An 18,220-nucleotide genomic window follows, 5' to 3' on the forward strand; every position below is an offset into this window, starting at 1 on the left:
TATATGGATTTAAATGCATAAACATGGCCTTGTTTTTGCTTGATGCACTTACGTACAGAAAAACTCACAAACATGCGCTCTTGAGATGAAAAGGCATTCGGAGGGGTCACATACACAAACATGACTCCAAGAATAGACTCTAAACACTAGGGAAGAAAATAACCTGGTAACAGCGGATGTGGCGTGCATGTGTGTGTGTGGCTGTGTGTCTGTGTGTGAGACGGAGGCAGATTTGGAATTTTTTTTTATGTGTGTTTGTGCCAAAACATTTATTTTTAGGGTTAATTCCTTATAAAAGAGCAGTTCAGTTGCTTTGGTCCTACTTTCATCTCCAGCTGTAATGAATCCTGTAAGCTGTTTAATATCTGTTAATTCCTCATGTAGTGTCTTTATTGCTCCCACTACATGCACTAATTTCTTTTTTCTGTCTGTTGAGGTTTTGCACAACCGCTGGTTTAATAGAAAGGAGGGAGAAGGGTTGAGAGAGAGGTGAAGAGAGTCCAGTTTTATAGTCTCGCTTGTGTGTCGGGTTGTAAATACCCCCCTCCCTCCTAACAGGCTTAAAGTGACAGCTTGCCACTTGGCGCTAGATTCTGGTTGTGCTGAAAATGTGCAGCTAAACACTTTTTGGCACACCATAGATGTGGAAAAACAGCTGGACGTTACATCTTTGTGGAGGATTTACTGTAAGTCTGAAGATTTTTTTTATTAATCCAAAGAACAGCAATCCCTTTAGCTAATAGGTCAGTTTATTAATGACTCTTATGTAGAGCGGTTAGTCAGGGTCCTACCGGCTGACATAATCCACTAAATGATAAATTAGAGGATCATTTATATAATTTATACCACATTTGCCTTCCAAGTATGCATCATGGAAATCTTGATTATAGGTTTGGTAAAGTATTGTGAGGTGTGTTTAAAAAGGAAACCTTAGCCATCCTGTCCAAGCCAAAGACTCATTTGAGTTTTCATCTTGGGCTCATAGTATTTGGAAGGCTTCACAGTAAGATACCAAATTCCCTTCAGACATAAAATTATACATTTTTAGAAAATTAGACTACATCATAATTTTTTATTTGTGTATTTAATTATTAATGTGTCTGATGGTTCTTTCTACAGAGTTGGTCACTTACTAAATGGTGAATAACTTTAAACAAATGAAACAATGCCTATACAGAATAATAAAAATGGGAGAATCGGGCCAGGATGCTGTTCGAGGTGCTCCTTTCTCACATGTAGCGCAGTGCGGGAGAAAGTCCACATCCAATGCGATCTCACCATTGGGAATACTCTGTTTGATTTAAGAGAGGGTATTAGCTGGCTAACACAGGAGACATATTGGCCACTCGCTCGATGTGAATTCACTAGACAGTTCCCATGAGCACAATCGGGCATTGTACAGGCTTTTTGCTCTAGAGCGGACATAGCAAAGGGTTGCAATGCATGCATGAAAACAGTTTTAGTTGTAGTCATACTTTAACTAATGGCAGTCATCAGTTCTGGCTCAAATCGACTTGTTGAAATGTTGGTCTTGCCGAATGGTTGACGAACATGGGTTGTACCACTAAGTCCTGATTTAGATGTGGGGTTTTCTGTGTGTGCGTATTGGTGTGCATGTAGCGAGATGAGGAGGGGTGAGTCACCGGTGGTTCGGAACACGATGACTCCTCGCTGACTCGTGACGTCGGGGTTGTGGCGACAGGGATTTGCGGTTAGAAACCCTAATCTGCTCCTCATATGACCCTCTGATGGACAGGGACAGCAGTCAACACACACATACACACACATAAGCGCACATACCTACACACATAGACAACCCTCAGACTAGTTAGTCTAACTCTGGCTCTTCAGTCTAAACATGCACTTATATGGATTTCTGTTAAAATCTGGAGATCTCTACTCTTTCTCTCATTATAAACACAGTCGTGCTGCCTGCATGTATCGACCTAGATGAGCGCACAAATGTCTCAAAGACATTATGTTTGGACATCCAGAAGATGTCTTGAGGAAAGTGAGAATATATTGTTTTGTTTTGTTTTTTTAAATTATTTTTTATGTCTGCCTGTGAAATTATATACTTATATATATAATTATATACTTTACACCACTGATTTTATGCCTTTAAGATCCTTTTTTTGAGTCTATACTATATTTCCATGAAAGTCATAATGACAGATGTGAACTCTTTTGAAGGCTTTTTAAAGAGATTTGCAATTAACATTTAATATTTTGTGATTTTTAAAAAGCCGTGGGGTGAGCTTTAAAATGAATTCTAAGAACGTATTTAGTGAAAACATAAAATTTTTATTTCATTCTCTAATAAATCCACATTTTTTAAAAGCCAACTGATTTCAGTGAATTAGAACATCTAACACTATTGATAGTATGTTACTACTAAGTTTTAGGTGAATATAAAAGAGAAGACACTTATGTAAAGGGGGAAAAATAAATAAAAAATGAAAGGTGGTTTTATGTGGTTTGTAGCTTTTGCCTTTTGTTCACTGAATAATGGCGAAAATGATTGGAAATCAAATACCTGGCAGGATTTGAAAGTCTGCTTTTGCCTCTCCCTCACTTTCTCCTCTCTCAAGTCTGATTCACACTCACTAATGTGTGTGCTAATGTACAAACATGTCATTTCAGAAGCGCTAAAGGCACACCTCTCCACAACACCTATCACCGTAAGTCTATACTCAGCAATGGGTCATGCTGACCTCGTCACAATTAGCCAGTTTGCAGTTTAAGCTTTGGACTCTCATATGATGGTTTTGAGCTGTGTGTGCCTGCTGTGGCTTATTTGGAGAGATTTGGTCATTGTGTCGTTGTTGAATGATATTTGTTATTGTAGAAACACTCTGGTATTTGGGGAATGTCTGAGTTCAGATGTTTCTTGAACAAGAAATTTATATCCAACCAGCGTTGGGTCTGGGAATGGGCTTGGGACTGGCTCCATGATGTGTAGTTTTGGACTGCTCCAAATATATATGAACACTCAGCTCCTCTTAATGACTGGCTATTTTTGTAGTGGTCTAGCTTTGATAATGCTTTACTGCATAGTAACACAGTCTCCATCAAGGTCGGCTAAAGCCTCTGTAAGCAAATAAAGATTGTTTGAGGCCAGTTAACTGTTCATAACAACTTCCTGAACACAGAATATTCATGCTGGATATCCTTGAGCTAGTACAAGAGTACTGAGTTTAACTACAAAACATTTAAACATTGATACTGAATTTGTAAACTTGATATATTTGGTATATATAAGCCTATTCTTTGGACCATTTGGGCTCTAAAAAGTTAAAAAGTTGCAAACTGAAATAACTAAATATGTTCACTAAGTGTTGCTTAACAAATTTTAATGACACATAATAACCTGAAAAACTGCAGTGCAAATGCATTGGGTTTTCTAATTTTACATTAAGCTTACTTTTTGGTATTATTGGGGAGTATATCAATAATCAATGACAAGAGGAACCTGGGCGATTCTGGCATTACGTTCACTGGCAACGTTTCAAAGCTTTACAAAAGAAAGAAGGAAAAAAGGGACGCAGAGACAAAAGGAAAAAGGAGAAAAAAGCAAAAACAGTGATCCAGCTGTGTGTGAGATTGTAATAAACAAACTACTTCACTTGGATGCTGTTTTCCCACTTTACACCGACACTCCTACACAGATGGAATGAATTTGGTTTGAGAAGTCGCTTCATGTGTAAGGAATAAGCCAGAGATACATTACAGTGTGTTGTGTATTACTGTATTATTATTAGTAATAAGGGTAAAATGTGCAGTTTGGTTAGGATATATTCATGTTTTAAGTAAGTGATTTTAAGTCCTGTTGCTCCAAATGCAAAACATTTTCCTTTTCATATTATTTCCTTTGGTTTGTGTGTGATTGATGTTTGTGTTCAGCTGCCAGATTTCTTGTTGGAAGTAGGTGGTGTAAGCTAGTTGCCGTTGGGTCTTGGGCTGCAGGTGGTAGCAGGAATAAACTGACGACTAGTGAAATCCAGGTCAGCTGTCTTGGCACATTACATTACATTTATTTATGTGTCCTTTGTCTTTTTATCGTGTGTGTGTGTGTGTGTGTGTGTGTGTGTGTGCGTGCGTGCATGCCTAATGTCTGATTTATGTGACTCCTTGTGCATTAGCAAAATCCAGCCAAAAGTGTGACATCACTACAAATGTGTTTGTTAAATAAGTGGCTATACAAGGACTGGGTCATTATGGGTTGCAGGCAAGGCATAATGGACAGGTGCGTGCGTGTGTGTGTGTGGTGGTCTATGTGCATCTATGCATGGATGTATTTGTTTGTTTGCATCTATTTTACACAGGTATATTTGACTGTGTTTGTTGGTATCTGCAGTTTTTGGTGTTTTGAAGCTGATGCCAGCTTTCATCATCTTCTCATGTGGGCTACAGTGTTGAATATTTACAGCTTGTTTTTTCTGCCCTCTGCAGTGGAACAGTAAGGTGTTCTTGTGTGTGTTTGTGTGAGAGAGAGATCAAGACTGTGTGTCTTAGCCTTATAAGGTCAAGCTGTTTTAACCAGGAAACATGTAAGGATAAGAGAAGATGTGAGTCACCGTTTTCCTTCATCTGCTCAGAAGCACAAAAACATCCTCTCCTCTGCCCTCAACACCTTCCCTAAGGGGCTATACAGTGCATGTGTGTATGTGTGTGTGTGTGTGTGTGTGTCCGCGTGTCCTGGGGTCCTAGTCGTTTCTGTTTTGTTCCTAATGAGGCGTCAAGCTATTCACATATCCCCCTTTCATGAGAGATGCAGCTGGCAACAGCCGGTGCAGCACTGGAAGAGTCGGTGGAAGACTGGAGTGGAGTGAACCTTGCAGTACTATTGGACTTGATTGAGTATTTATCTCCTTAGTTGTATATGGTGGATTGATCAGAAAAAAAATAGTTACGTTTCAAATAATGTTATTCAGATAATTTATTTATTATGAATATTAGAATAACTAATGTCTTAAGTAAAATCAGATTGTATGACTCTGTGTACCTATGTGCGTGCTTCTATAAGGAACTGGCCAAAATCTTGTCTTTAGTGGTCTCAGACAATCAGCAATGACTCTGCAGAGAAAACTATCCAACCCTTACATGTTCATTAAATCTTATTTAATCTGCATTAACTATACAAACATGCTTCACAAAAGAAAGATGTTGGAGTACATACTGCCATGATATTATTCAAACCTATGAGTCAGCTGGTTATTGAACAACTAATATTTACTATTTCAAGCTCATGCCAGGACTTAAAGCTGTGTGTCTATGGTAAGAACACCAAGTAAGACCCTCTCGCAGCCGTCCATACTCTTACCTGCTTATCCCATTCAGGGTGGTAAGGGGTGGCTGGAGCCTATCCCAGCTCTTATTGAGTGTGGGTTTATTCTGTGCCTTTACCTTACAATATAAAGTGACTTTAGGCAGCTGTTGGCATCCAACAAATCCAGACATCCCTTCAGTTGATCCATCTACTGTTCACTGAAACTTAACCAGAAATGGTCTCAGTGTAGGGGTGGCTACCAAAAAGAAAGGGAAATGGGGAGAAAAGGTGGAATTACGCAAGAACTGACTGAAAATAAGTGGCAACAGGTCTTATGGAGTGGAAGAGAGTGAGAAATTCTTTTGTTTGAATCATTAATATTTACAGAGGAGGTCAGGAGAGAGGTAAAACAGCGAGTGCATGCAGCCATCTGTAAAACACTGTGGAGGCTCTGTCACGTCTGCACGCCAATGGTGTGGAAGATCTTGTCAAAGTTGGTGGAATTGTAAATGCAGAAACACAGATTTTAATCCAGCATGCAAAACCATCTGGAAAGCATCTGATTGGCAGTGGATTCATTTTTCAGCATGAGTTATCGCAAACACACTGCTAATGAGGTAAAAGCATACCTTGATAGAAAACAGTGGAGAACAAAAAGTCATCGATCGGCCTCCCCAGAGCCCCGAACTCAACATTACTGAAGGAATCGACTGTAATCTTAATATAGAAAAGAACAAAAGACAGCCAACATCCATAGAAGAAATTTTCTTCAAGATGCCTGGAGAACTATTTCTGAAAACTATGTGAAGCAATTACTTGGGAAAAAGTAAAGAAATGAGGGGTGGCTCAAGTTTTGCACAGTAGTATACTCTGGAACGATCTACTTTTTTTCTTAGTCTTGCTCCTTGTCTACACAATCAAACATTATATATATATATATACTAGATACACTACCAAGTGTTGGAAAAAGTTATCTTGGTAAATATTTGGTCCTTAGAATTTGTTACCTAGTAGGTCAAAGTAATCGAAAGCAAATTGATCAACTTTTGTCATATTATTAAGATGAATGGCATTATGTAACTATAAACCAAAGTATAACCAAACTATAAGCCTTTCTTTGTGCTCCATTTCCGCTCCCCGTTGAGGAAAAAATACGCATTCACAATGGAAACTCCCCCTACCTGAACCTGAGCAGGATCTTCTTGCATGCAGCTTACTTCTTTTCAGCTCTAGCTGCTGTTTTGACCTGTAAAAACCAATGCTGTTATTCTGGGACATGCTGTATCAAGCCTGCAGATGCGGTTTCGTATTGACAGCTGTATGTGCGTTTTTGTTTGTCTAGAGTGCAGTGATTTGTGCTGTAAGCCTGGTTCTCATCCAGACAATAATTTCGGCAGACATAACAAGAGAACCATCAAGTCTCTGCCAGATAGCACATACCACTTTACTCCTTCAAATTAATTATATACAATGTTGAAAATGAACACATGCTCTTTACGTGGTTCCTTTTCCATTTTCTCCTTTAAGAGCCTCAACTGTGTTGTGTAGGAGCGTTGGAAAATTTCACAAACTTTCTCCACAAATTAAAAAGCATCTCTGTGTTTGTCTGAGTTATTCCTTATACATAAATGTATGAAAACACTATCTTTTATTTAAACAAGCAGATATATTCTTTCTAACTTGAGGGCTTTGGACGCAAATACCTTAACTGTCCCTTAATCATTTATTGTCTCAGATATCCTCGGATTCTTCCCCTGTGTTTTGGCTTGTTTACAGACATCTGGTTTACATAGTATATCTTTTTTACAGCAACGAACTGGATCATTTTTTTTCTCCATGCTCTAGACCATCAAAACACCAGCTTTTCTCAAGCTAATGGTCTTATGCTTCTGGCACAATCAGCAGAAATCTCCTGCTGTGTTTTACATATCTATATGTCACATTTAAAACATGCAGTATAAGTTACTGTAGATTTTCTTATTAGAGAAAAGAGTTTAAAGTTTATTTCAGCTTTAATTAATACATGATGTCCCATTCTTTGCAGCTGACACAGAAAATGATAACTGAAAATGTAGCCAAGACTTTACATGGGCACTGCTGTCTGCCAGAGTATCTATTTGTCTCCACCTTTGTGCTCTTGCCAGAACATTACAGTTCAACAGTTGACTGACGCAGAGCTGATGAACAAATGTGGATACAGAATAAGTTTGATTCTCTTTTCAAAGACATGACTCTGTAACTTGTGTGTGTGGATTCAAAGAGTTAGAGTAAATAATTTATGTGAGGATTACAGAGGGAGGCAAAGAAGTGGGTCAGAACTGCATTTAGTTTATTAGACATTTGCAAAGATCAAACAGTGAGTGAAATAGATGGAGACAGAAATTACAAAACAGGGAGTGGAGCAGGGGGTGTTTAAAACTGACACTTTGAACAATTAATCACATGTATTTATGCATGTGTTTGTCATCTTTGCATCTTTGTGTGTTTATGTTTCTGTGTATCTCATAGGGAAGTTATATTTTAAAAAATTCCAGTAACTCCTCTTTATTAGGCAACTGTTGTTCCTCATGGGGCAGAAGTCAGTACCCACACTAATCTGTCTCTCTCTCTTGTGTTTAGTATGAGTGTGGCATACCAGAGGTCTGTTCTCGCTGTGTGATCTCAATAACAACACTGAAATTGTGCCTCAGGATGTGTATGTGTGTCTGTGTAAGACCCACTCCCCCAGGAGGCCCCTCGGGCCTATTGCTGTGACAGCCAATGACAGCACATGCACCCACACAGACAGAAAACAGTGGTATATTACACATGGGATAACAAATGAGGATTAGAGAGTGTGACAAGAGATTTAATGCTTCCTGGTGAAGGTCAAGTTGAAAAAATAACTATGTTAGGTGGAAGAAGGAGATGGGAGGAAGAGCCAAAGAAAGTCAGAGAGGATGGGAGAGAGAAAAGTGGAAAAAGGCAACAGGTTGCCACAAACATAAGGACTCAAGTTCATTACTTTCTACTTGTTGTGCTTTTTAATGCATAGGCCAAACAAACACAACAATCTAATCTCAGAAAACTTAAACTTGAGGGTTGTTCTTACCCTCAACTGAAAACATCATCCGGACTAAGATATTTCTCTATTTATAGATTTAGCATGGAAAAATAAAGCACCTACTTGCATTTGGTTAATATTTTGTAATCTTGTTTTTTTCCCCCTCAAGATGTTCAAGACACTTTAAAAACAAACCCACACTTTTCCTGTACAGATTTTGACTCGGAGCTTTGGCTTGTTGATTTTGAGCTGGAAGCTGGCAGTGTACCTCTGTGCATCCTCTGCTACCTTGCCTCTAAAATATGTGCAACAGAAAAAAAATATTTAGCTAGTGATAAATCAGAGCAGGCCTCGAAAAAAACTAACACAGAGTGTGTGTGTGTGTGTGTGTGTGTGTGTGTGTGTGTGTGTGTGTGTGTGAGAAAATCCTCTTTTTCTGAAATATGTGTCAGTGAGGCATGTGAGGACACTTGTGGGTGGGTGTATTCACATCCATGTATGTGTGCGCGTAGGCTGGTCAGTGTTATAAACACCAGCGGAGTTTGTTTACATGCTCAGTATCAGTTTGGGAAGCTGTCATTTACCAAGCTATACACACAGATATTTAACACAGTGTGCACAGTAAGGAGTGTGAGTGGACATGTTTGTGTGGATGTGTGTGTGTGTGTGATTGTCATCCTGTAATCATGTTTTTCTAACTGACTGTCCACATTTCAAGAGCAGCTTGCCAGGAAATGTAACTTCCTGCCCAAGAGACTGATTCAGCAGCATCCAGCTGTTGCATGTGTATGGTTAGAAACACAGGAGAGGAAAAAGTAAGACAGAGGTGTGTGTGTGTGTGTGTGTGTGTGTGTGTGTGTGTGTGTGTGTGTGTGTGGAAAGGGGTGGAAGGGGATTGCCTGTTTTTGTTTTTTGTTTTTCCCATACAGTTTCTTAATTGTTGTTTACCCAGACACCGAACACCCCCTCCCCCACTCTCCCCTACACAGAAGCCCACCTCCTTCTCTTTCAGTTGTTGTTGTTGTTGTTGTTGTTTTTGTTTTTGTTTTTTGTTTTTGACAGATTTAAGTAGGAAACTCCATCTCCTTAAGAACCCATTAAATATCATGTGTCTGCACACTCAGTCTAAGTTATTCTAACCTTTCTGTGCTTTTCCCCTCCTGTGGTCATTCTGAAAATCTTGAATCCCACAAGTATGCAGTCCTGAATTCACAAACGTGGGGTTTTGAGACACTGTTTTCATGTATGCTACGAATGCTTGTGGTTGTGACTGCAGCAGCACTATACTACTATTAAATTTTATGTCCGGACCATACAATATGTATGAGTACATATGTGTAAGATGTAATGCCTCTAAGCGATGTTCTTCTAGCACGGGAAAGAAAATGGAGAAATAGAAATTTGTGCATTAAATACAGAAACTAAGACATCTAAAACTAGAAAAGCGGAATGTAGAAAATGGAGTGGAGAGACAGAAATAATACTGAGCTGGGTCTTCACATGCCAAGTTATTTTCACTCTTGTGCATAGTCTTCAAATGATTTTAACAATCAGCCTTGTTTGCCATCCTACTACACAGTATGTTTGCTTTCTGAGACTGGTATTTATTGCTTGACTTCCTTTACTGTACAGATCAATGTCTCCAGTAGCTCTCAAATGCAGAGATGAGCTGAGTTGGGTTTTTTTTGTTTTGTTTTGGGGTTTTTTTAAGAAATGTTCCCAAGCAAATATGTTGAATATGAAGCAGGGAAACGGAGAACATAACATCCCATTTTCAGGAAGATGATGAAATGAGCATATCACATAAAATATATGTGAAAATTAAAAAAAATGGTGTATATATATCTATATCTATCTATATCTAGCTATCTATCTAGCTATCTGTAGAGATATCTGTCTATAAAATAAATGTTTTTAAAAACATATGTGTTAATAGTTTCTGTATGTGTGACCATGCAAACTTTTGCTCATTATTTAAGGAGAAGAAATGGTGCATACAGATATATGTGTGGATATATACATGCATAATTAAGATTACCAAGATGTATATCTTAGTTTAAAGAGTTCAACCTTTATTATTATTTCATATTTAATATTTCACTGTAAGGTTTAAATAAACAGTTATAGTCACTAAAATAAATCAGTCTGTCCTGTTTTATTTTTTTCATTTTAAACTCCTTATTAATTGTAAATATCCTCTGGAAATGCAGTGGTGCGTCTTTATTTCCTTGACAAACATGCAATTTGTGCCCAAGAATGGAGAAAAACAGCAATGGAAACATGAAAGCGCCAGGTGTTTTCTCCCCCGTACAACACCTGCTTCTCTTTAGCGGAGTTGTGATTTCTCAGCAGGGTCATAGTAAAGTCTTTGTTGATCTTCTCTGACGAAACAGGGAGTCACGACTGTCTGCTTTAACATTCTGCCCTACTTTTAACTTGGGTATGTCTGGTACCTTTCTGCACCGTTATTTTAGAATGGCGCTTCAGTTCAGATTTTACTGATATAGCCAATTCACGACAAGAATTATTATATTACCTTATTTTAAAGCAAAGATGCTACAGCTGGATACTAACTGGAAATTGTAGCATCTTGCACACACAAAACACCTAATATGTGCACATGTATGGAAACACTCAAATACACAGTTGTCTACTTCTTGATTATTGTCGTAATAATTTACTTTTTCTCATGTTTTCCCTTTCTCACCCTGACTCCTTTCTCCTCCCTCTTCCCCCTCTTCTCTTTGTTTACTCACAGGTGGTGTCCTCCTATCCAAAACACATGCTCATCCTAACAAATTGCTGACAGAACAAGACGGACGGGGTAAGGGAGTACGGGAAAGAGAGATCTCCCAGACGCACACTCATAAAGAGAAAGGGGCCATTGGCCATCTGTGGTCAGTCCCCTGCTATTTTGCAGCTGCGTTGGAGTCAGCGAATGGTCCTGAGCTCTGATAGGAAAAAGAGTTTTTTCTCCAACGTTGCCCAGGGGATGAGCCCAGGCTAGGGCAATGTTAAAGCCTCGCTGGCCTTGGATTAAGCCCCTTGGGCTATTTTGTGTAGGGATGGGTGATACCCCAGCTGGATCCTCTGCTGTCACTATTCTCCACAGCTATCATTAGTGGCTAATGAGCTGCTGCTAGAGAGGAAACGGGGAAGGTGCCTGCGGAGAGAGGTGAAACATTACAGCTCTTATTAAGAGGCCCACAGAGAATTCTTTGCCTATTTAAAGCTTTGACTAGCATGACTTTGCCATTTATTATTGTAGGCATTTCTTTATATATTTTGATAGCCTTTTTTGTTACAGCATAAAAATGGCACCTAGAAGTTGAAAGACTTTTTTTTTTTTTTTTTTTTTTTTCCAGGAAGATGATTCAGTGTTTGGACATAAATTATTTTTCTCATGAAGCAGTTTCAAAAATATATTTTTATTCAGGAGGAATTTTGGTAGATTGTTTTTGTTTTACTCTTCCCGATAATTTTGACCTTCCTATTCCCTGAAGATCATTGGTCACCATGGCAGCAGCCTATCGTGTTGTTGTGAGCAGCGTGAGCTGTTACAACAGTGTGGTAGTAGACCGACGCACTCACTCCCATGCAGTACACTACTGCTCAGGGCCATGTGGAGCACTGTCCCAGGGCTTGGACTGCACTGTTGCACACCGTGGCACCTGTTCTGAGCTCCTTGTTGCACCTGACCCTCAATACAATGACCTTAACAGCTCGCCCATACACTCCCGCAACATTATTGCTCAGCAGCTTCCTAACCATGCTAAAGTTTGTCTTGCCATGGATAGTACTCATAATGGGAGCCTAGAGAGGGCAGGCAGCAGTGGCAATTTATCTTTAGGAGAAGAGAGCCCAACATGGCGTGGTAAGAAGACCTCTGGTGGTGGAGCATCGACTGGGAGTATGACCTCCTCTGGCAGTCTGAAGGATATTACCGAAGAAGCCATCAACCTGGCCAGTGGTAAACTCAAGGAGTTTTCATTTGATAAGCTCCGCCTCTCATCCTCCAGCCACATCACCTTCCGGAAAGGCCGTAAAGTCCGTCCTGACTCTTTTAGTCGTCGCTCCACCGACCTGGAGATTATTTATGGCCACTTCAGCTCCAACCTTACCACAAATGCAACTACTAACGGTATGACAAATGGCACGGCTTCTTCTAATGATGAGAACCTGCCACCATTTGTGCAAGGGAAAGGAACGGTGCTAGAGGAAACGAAGATTAAGGGCAACCCAGGCACCATGTCGTCCATCACCAAAGTTGCTGGTGGCTCAACAAACAGCCTCACGAGTATTGGGTCATTAGACCAAAGTCTGAACACAGTGGCCTCCCTGTACCGCAACACCCTAGGAGAAGAGAACTTAATTGCCCGTCTGCTGGAGAAGACGCGAGCGGAGGCAGCTACTGGCGGAGCAGGTGGCGAAGACATACGTGCCTGCCTTGATATTCTGCTTAAATGTTCTGAAGACCTTAAGAAATGCACTGACATAATCAAACAGTGCATCAAACACAAAGCTGGTGGAGGCCCAGAGGATGGGGAAGCAAGCCCTGACAGTGTGTATCGGGCTGTGATGACTCGTCTCAGTTCCTATCTTAAGAGATTGCCTCTGGAGCTGGAAGGAATTGGAGGTTTTGGAGGCTGTGGACAGGGTGCACCTGGAAGCGGGCACAGTGATTTGGCTGAACTGGTTAACACTCTTCACTCCATCCAGCAGGGACCTTATTCGCCGATATTTGGCAATGAACAACCTCCTCGCTATGAAGATGTGGTGCTCTCTCCTCCAATCCCAAAGACTGTTCCACATTCTGTTTCTGCTCCATCCTCTGTCTCATCTACTTCTTTATCTCTAAAATCAGATTCCATCCATACCAAACCAGTTCAGAGCTCAGCCCAGCTTAGAGCTACCCCACTTACTAATGGAGTTATCCAACATCCACATACTTCTTCTTATACACAACATACTCTCTCTCCTCCAACCATTATATCCTCTTCATCCAGCTCCTCTCCAACACACTCCTCCTCCCCTCTTCGTAACTCCCCGACCCCAGCTTATACACACACTCCCCCAGCATCTCCCATGGAGGCTCTTTATATTGAGGAGGAGGAAGCAGATATGGGAAAGACACCAGAACAAATCTCACAGCAGACACACACTCCATCTAGAGGGATGAACAGCAGCCAGAGCAAAAGTGGGACTATGATGGGGCAACACATGCACCTGTCCCAAACACACACGCTCTATAACTCTTCAAATAATTTGCCAGTCAGCTCTGGCTATGGCTCAAATTGGCCTTCCTCTGCGTCACTAACAGTCTCTGCACCCAAAGCTGCTGCACACAGGAATGATGACATTGACAAGCTGCTCATGGACTTGGAGAATCTCTCTCAAAGTATGACTCATCCCAGAAAGACAGAGCCTCCACTTCCAGCCAAAACCAGGAAGAGAGATGGGAGCCAGGGGATCACCTCCAGTGAGTCCTTCACTCAACCCAAAATGGCTCTGTTCCAAGTCTCAAAGCCAGACAGCCACTTAACCATGAACGGCATTAGCTCCAGAACTCCCCAGAGTTTCACTCCTCCTAAAGAAGAGAGGAGTGAAAATGTGGCAGGAGAGGAGGAGGATGGGGCATTGTTGCTGAGAATCCTTGAGAGCATTGAGAGTTTTGCCCAAGAACTGGTGGATTCCGGAGCAGGGAGCACAGGGAGTGCTGAGAGGAACAGTGGAAAGGAGCGGGAGGTGATGAGGCTCCTGCAGGATACACTGGCCACCGCTGGCAGGGCTGATACTCCTCTGGAGAGCACAAACCCACCAGCTGCTCCCACCGCTCCAACTGTACATACAGATGCAATCTCAGATACACTGATAAAACACACCTTGGCAAATACACCTGAAGTTTCACCTGCCCCAACACCTGCAGTATCTGATTCTGAAAGCAGTGCTTCAGCTGAACAAGCACCTAAATCTACACCTGAAAGTGCTCCCCAACCTTTGCCTACACCTACACCTGACCCTCCAGTCGAGTCTGTGGATAAAATTCCAGAAGCGTCTACAGATGAGGATGACTCAAAACCAGTCTCTGTCCCGATATCCTCTGCACCTGCAAACTTGCATTCCTCTACGCTTTCCGATGAAACCATACCTGTGGCCGCACCTGAAACTCCAGCTCCTGTTGCTACGCCAACAACAGCAAGTGCTACCGTTGCTGTTGGTGAACATACTGCTTTGAGAGATGCTGGCTCAACCCTTCTTATCCAGCAGACTCCAGAGGTCATTAAAGTAAGTGTTCCAAAGTCACACTCACAAATGCATAATCTAACAGACAATCAAAGACATGAACATTTCAGAAAATAGTTTATTGGTGCTGTGAGATTTGTTTTATTATTATTGCATTTCAAGCTGCTGCTAGGAAATAAAGAAATGGGTGTTTCAAGGGCTTGAGTAATATGAAGTACTTATTCCAAGACGGTGCCATTACAGGTGCAGTCCACTGATTGGGAATTTGTCATGTTGGAAAGATTGCTACATGCAGTGCAACTCTGGGTTAATTTATGTTCATTGATGTATATAAAAATGTGCCATCTGTGCTTTTAAATGTTACTGTTGATCCATTTAGGTGCAGTATGAGGGCGCCTGACTGAGGGATAGACATAGAGGGACCACACAGGCTGATTAGCATTAGACTGAAAATAAACTGAGGATTTCATTGCTGTGGCACAACCGGACTGATGCTGCTGTAATTGGTGGTATTAATTAGCTCTAATTAACATGCTGTTACAGTTACTCTATCTTGGCTTGAATCAAAAAAGTTGAGGCTTTGGATCACAGAACAGAATAGCTCCTTGTTGTGGAGTGGCTCTTTGTTGGCTTTTCCTGGTTTTGAACTTGTTTTGTTCTGTAATTGTATGTGTGTGCAGGCGTATGCATGTGTGTAGACTTTGTTTTTCTTACTGTGGAAAATGTAACGGTAAATTGCAGTTGTGCTACAGAGGAAAAGAGAAGGGAACTAGAACTTGATAATTTTTTTGTCTGTGTCTGCGCGTAAGCTGGAGTTAATGATGATAAAAAGGCAGTGTTACCTCAGCCAGTCCCTAATGTGGATGTTCTACTGCAAATTGTAGATTTAGGTAATTATGCATGCCAGACAAACGCACATTATCATCAACACAGAGGAATCAAATCATTGTTGTCATTTATTCCCCTCTATATTTGACATTTTTCTCTTACTAATTTATTTTTCCTCTCTCGCTCCAACCATCCTTCTCCTCATCACGCTTCCTCTGCTGTTTATGTGTGTTTATTTACTGAGCTGTGTAACCTTATGCCCTGCTGATATGTAGGGCACCTATTTATGAGGTTACCATGGTAGCTGCCACAGTAAGAACGGAACAGCCAGCACCCGAACACATCATTACACAATCTCCTTCCTCCTCCATCTTCTGTGTCCCTATCCATCCCTTTTTTGTTTTTGTTTTTTCTGCTTATCTGCTTCCACATTTCTTGCAGTTAAACTCTCTCCGTTTTTCATTTTTCTGGCTTATAGGTCTACTTTTGTTTCTCTTCTCAGTGTCCTTCTTTCACCTGCGGTCAAGGATTATGTCCGTACTGATCACTTCTTGTCTTCCAACCCTGTGATTGGCTGTTGTTTTATTTTGGGAGAGGTGAATAACTGTTGTTGCTGCGTGGAGAGCAGAGAAACCCAATGGGAGGTGCTCATTGGAGCACTGGAGGAAGTGGGGGGAGGGTTGGGTTGTTGGCACAGCAAGCGTTAATGGTATCATTACCCTACAACCCCCTCCACCCCTGGCACAGCTAGGTGTGAGGGAGACCTAAATCTGTCCACCCCTCTGTACTATGGCATCCCGTTAACAGACTCACTGTCGCCACAGTGTAAATGGACCGGCATACGTGCATGTGTGTGCATGTTTGTGTGCGTGTAAGCATGTGAGCATGTGTTATGCACACCTAGGCTTTATTACATGTCCAGATGTTCATACATGTGTGCATTTACATGTGTGTTCATGCATGCATTAAATTTGTTTGAGTTAAACGTGATGAATATTGGAGTCTGATCAACTGTGCGTGTGTGCATCTGTCTGGCTGTCTGTTTGTTGGCCCATGGGTAAGATGACCCGGTGCTACTGTGGGTCACAGCTGAGTTTGGAATAGCTCTTCGACACCCAATACCAATTCTGGCACTCTGGGAATTATGTTAATATTCCTCAGCGCCAACCCCGCCCTGCAATGCATTAAACTGCCAATCAAACTGTAAACAAGACAAGCCCCCTCATGCACAAGTGAGAAAATGCACTCACACAACTGCAATGAACCACACACTCCACGTTGAACATTTGTAGCTTTGTTTCGCTTGGCACTGCCATAGCTTCACTGGGAAGTTCTGCTAAGCCCTCTATGGTGACGCAGGCCCCAGGCAGTAGTATCTTCATCTCTGCTTTACGCATGTTTATTGTTGATTCTGCTGCTGACAGACTAATACAGGGCTTTCTGCACCTGTCAGAACACACCCATTAATCTCCATCATGACAGGAAAGCTGACTGATATAAATCAGAGGCAAAGCCGTAACACTCATAGTGGGGAGATGTGATGGTGAGAGTCAATTAACTTTAAGGGCAATGGGCTTTGAATGGGCTTTCTTTCTATTCCTGTCTCTCTGTTTTTAGGTAATATAATAAAAGCTGCTTTCGGCTCCTCCCTTGTTCACAATGGGTTGGCCACAGTGAACGTTTGATTTGGCAGATTTTTACACTGGAAGCCCTTTGTTTCTCCTCCCATATTTAAACCAGAGGTCTTTTGCTTGTTAGGCATATAAGTAAACCACTACAGTATGGAGCCAAATTTTAGGTAACATGGTAAGATGTATTTTAAAATGAGACAACATTCACTGGTGGGTAAATGTAACCTAATTTTTGTTCTAGTGGCATTGCTTCAGTACAGTTAATGGTGGAATTGCTTGCAGACACTGACTGGATCTATAGCTGCCACTCTGATAGTTTAATTAACACACTGCTGGTTTAAGTAGTTTTACCAACTTCTGCAGATGTGTCACAGATTAACAAGATTAACATTGGTCTTTAGCTCATTTTAAATTTGATGGCAACAGTATGTCTCAAAAGAGTTGGGACAGAGCAATTTACCACTGTGTAGCTTCCCCATTCAGTTCAGACTTCTGGGAACTGAGATCAGCTGCTAGACTTTTTAAATAGGAATATTGTCCCATTGTCCCACTCTGCTATAGGATTTTGGCTGCTCAACAGTCCTAGATCTTCTTTGTCCTATTTTTTGTTTCATGATGTGCAGAATTTTTCAACATGGTCTGGACAGCACCTGGACTCTTCTACCATGAAGCCTTATTGTTGTAATAGTGCATTATGTGGTTTAGTATTGTCTTGCTGAAATTTGCAAGGCCTTCCCCGAGAAAGGCATCATCTGGATGGAATTCCAGTATTTCAGGATTGGCATGCTGCCAATTCCATAGCCATTAATACATCCTCATATCATCACAGATCCAGGCTTTTGAACTAGGCACTGATAACAAGCTGGGTGGTCCCTTTCCTGAGTATGGAGGATGCTAGATCCAAAAGGAATATTAAATTTCGATTAGTCTGACCACAGAACAGTTTTCCACTTTTCCTCAGTTCATTTTAAATATAGTTTGCAGGAAAAGACTGGACATTTCTTTGCTAATGGAGCTTTAACCTGGATTTCCTTATGGCACAGTGAACTGTGTTCACAGACAGTGAATTCTGGAAGTGCTCCTGAGCCCATGCAGTAATTTCCATGACAGAATCATTCTTGTTTTTCCGTGCAGTATTGTGTGAGGGCCTGAACATCCCAGGCATGTGCACAGAGTTTTCTTTCAATACTTGGTATCTTTTGAAAA

At 41.1% G+C, this 18,220-nt stretch overlaps 1 protein-coding gene across 3 annotated transcripts in view; it reads left to right on the forward strand.

Annotated features, from left to right (window-relative positions):
• Positions 1-18,220, forward strand: part of ppp2r3a (protein phosphatase 2, regulatory subunit B'', alpha) — a 61,161-nt gene that overhangs the window by 20,087 nt on the left and 22,854 nt on the right. For 2 of the 3 annotated variants that reach the window (XM_086274728.1, XM_086274730.1), the window contains exon 2: positions 11,071-14,597. In XM_086274728.1, coding sequence (XP_086130854.1) covers positions 11,829-14,597 — 2,769 coding nt within the window. In that variant the 5' untranslated portion in view covers positions 11,071-11,828. The remainder of the gene's footprint in view (positions 1-11,070; positions 14,598-18,220) is intronic. The other variant, XM_086274729.1, reaches the window with a different exon arrangement.

This window comes from Aulonocara sp. 'chitande type north' Nkhata Bay, linkage group LG19 (genome assembly GCF_057382095.1).
Source record: "Aulonocara sp. 'chitande type north' Nkhata Bay isolate Kocher_YH1m ecotype deep benthic linkage group LG19, A_spYH_male_GT1.1, whole genome shotgun sequence".
NCBI classification, from domain to species: domain Eukaryota; kingdom Metazoa; phylum Chordata; class Actinopteri; order Cichliformes; family Cichlidae; genus Aulonocara; species Aulonocara sp. 'chitande type north' Nkhata Bay.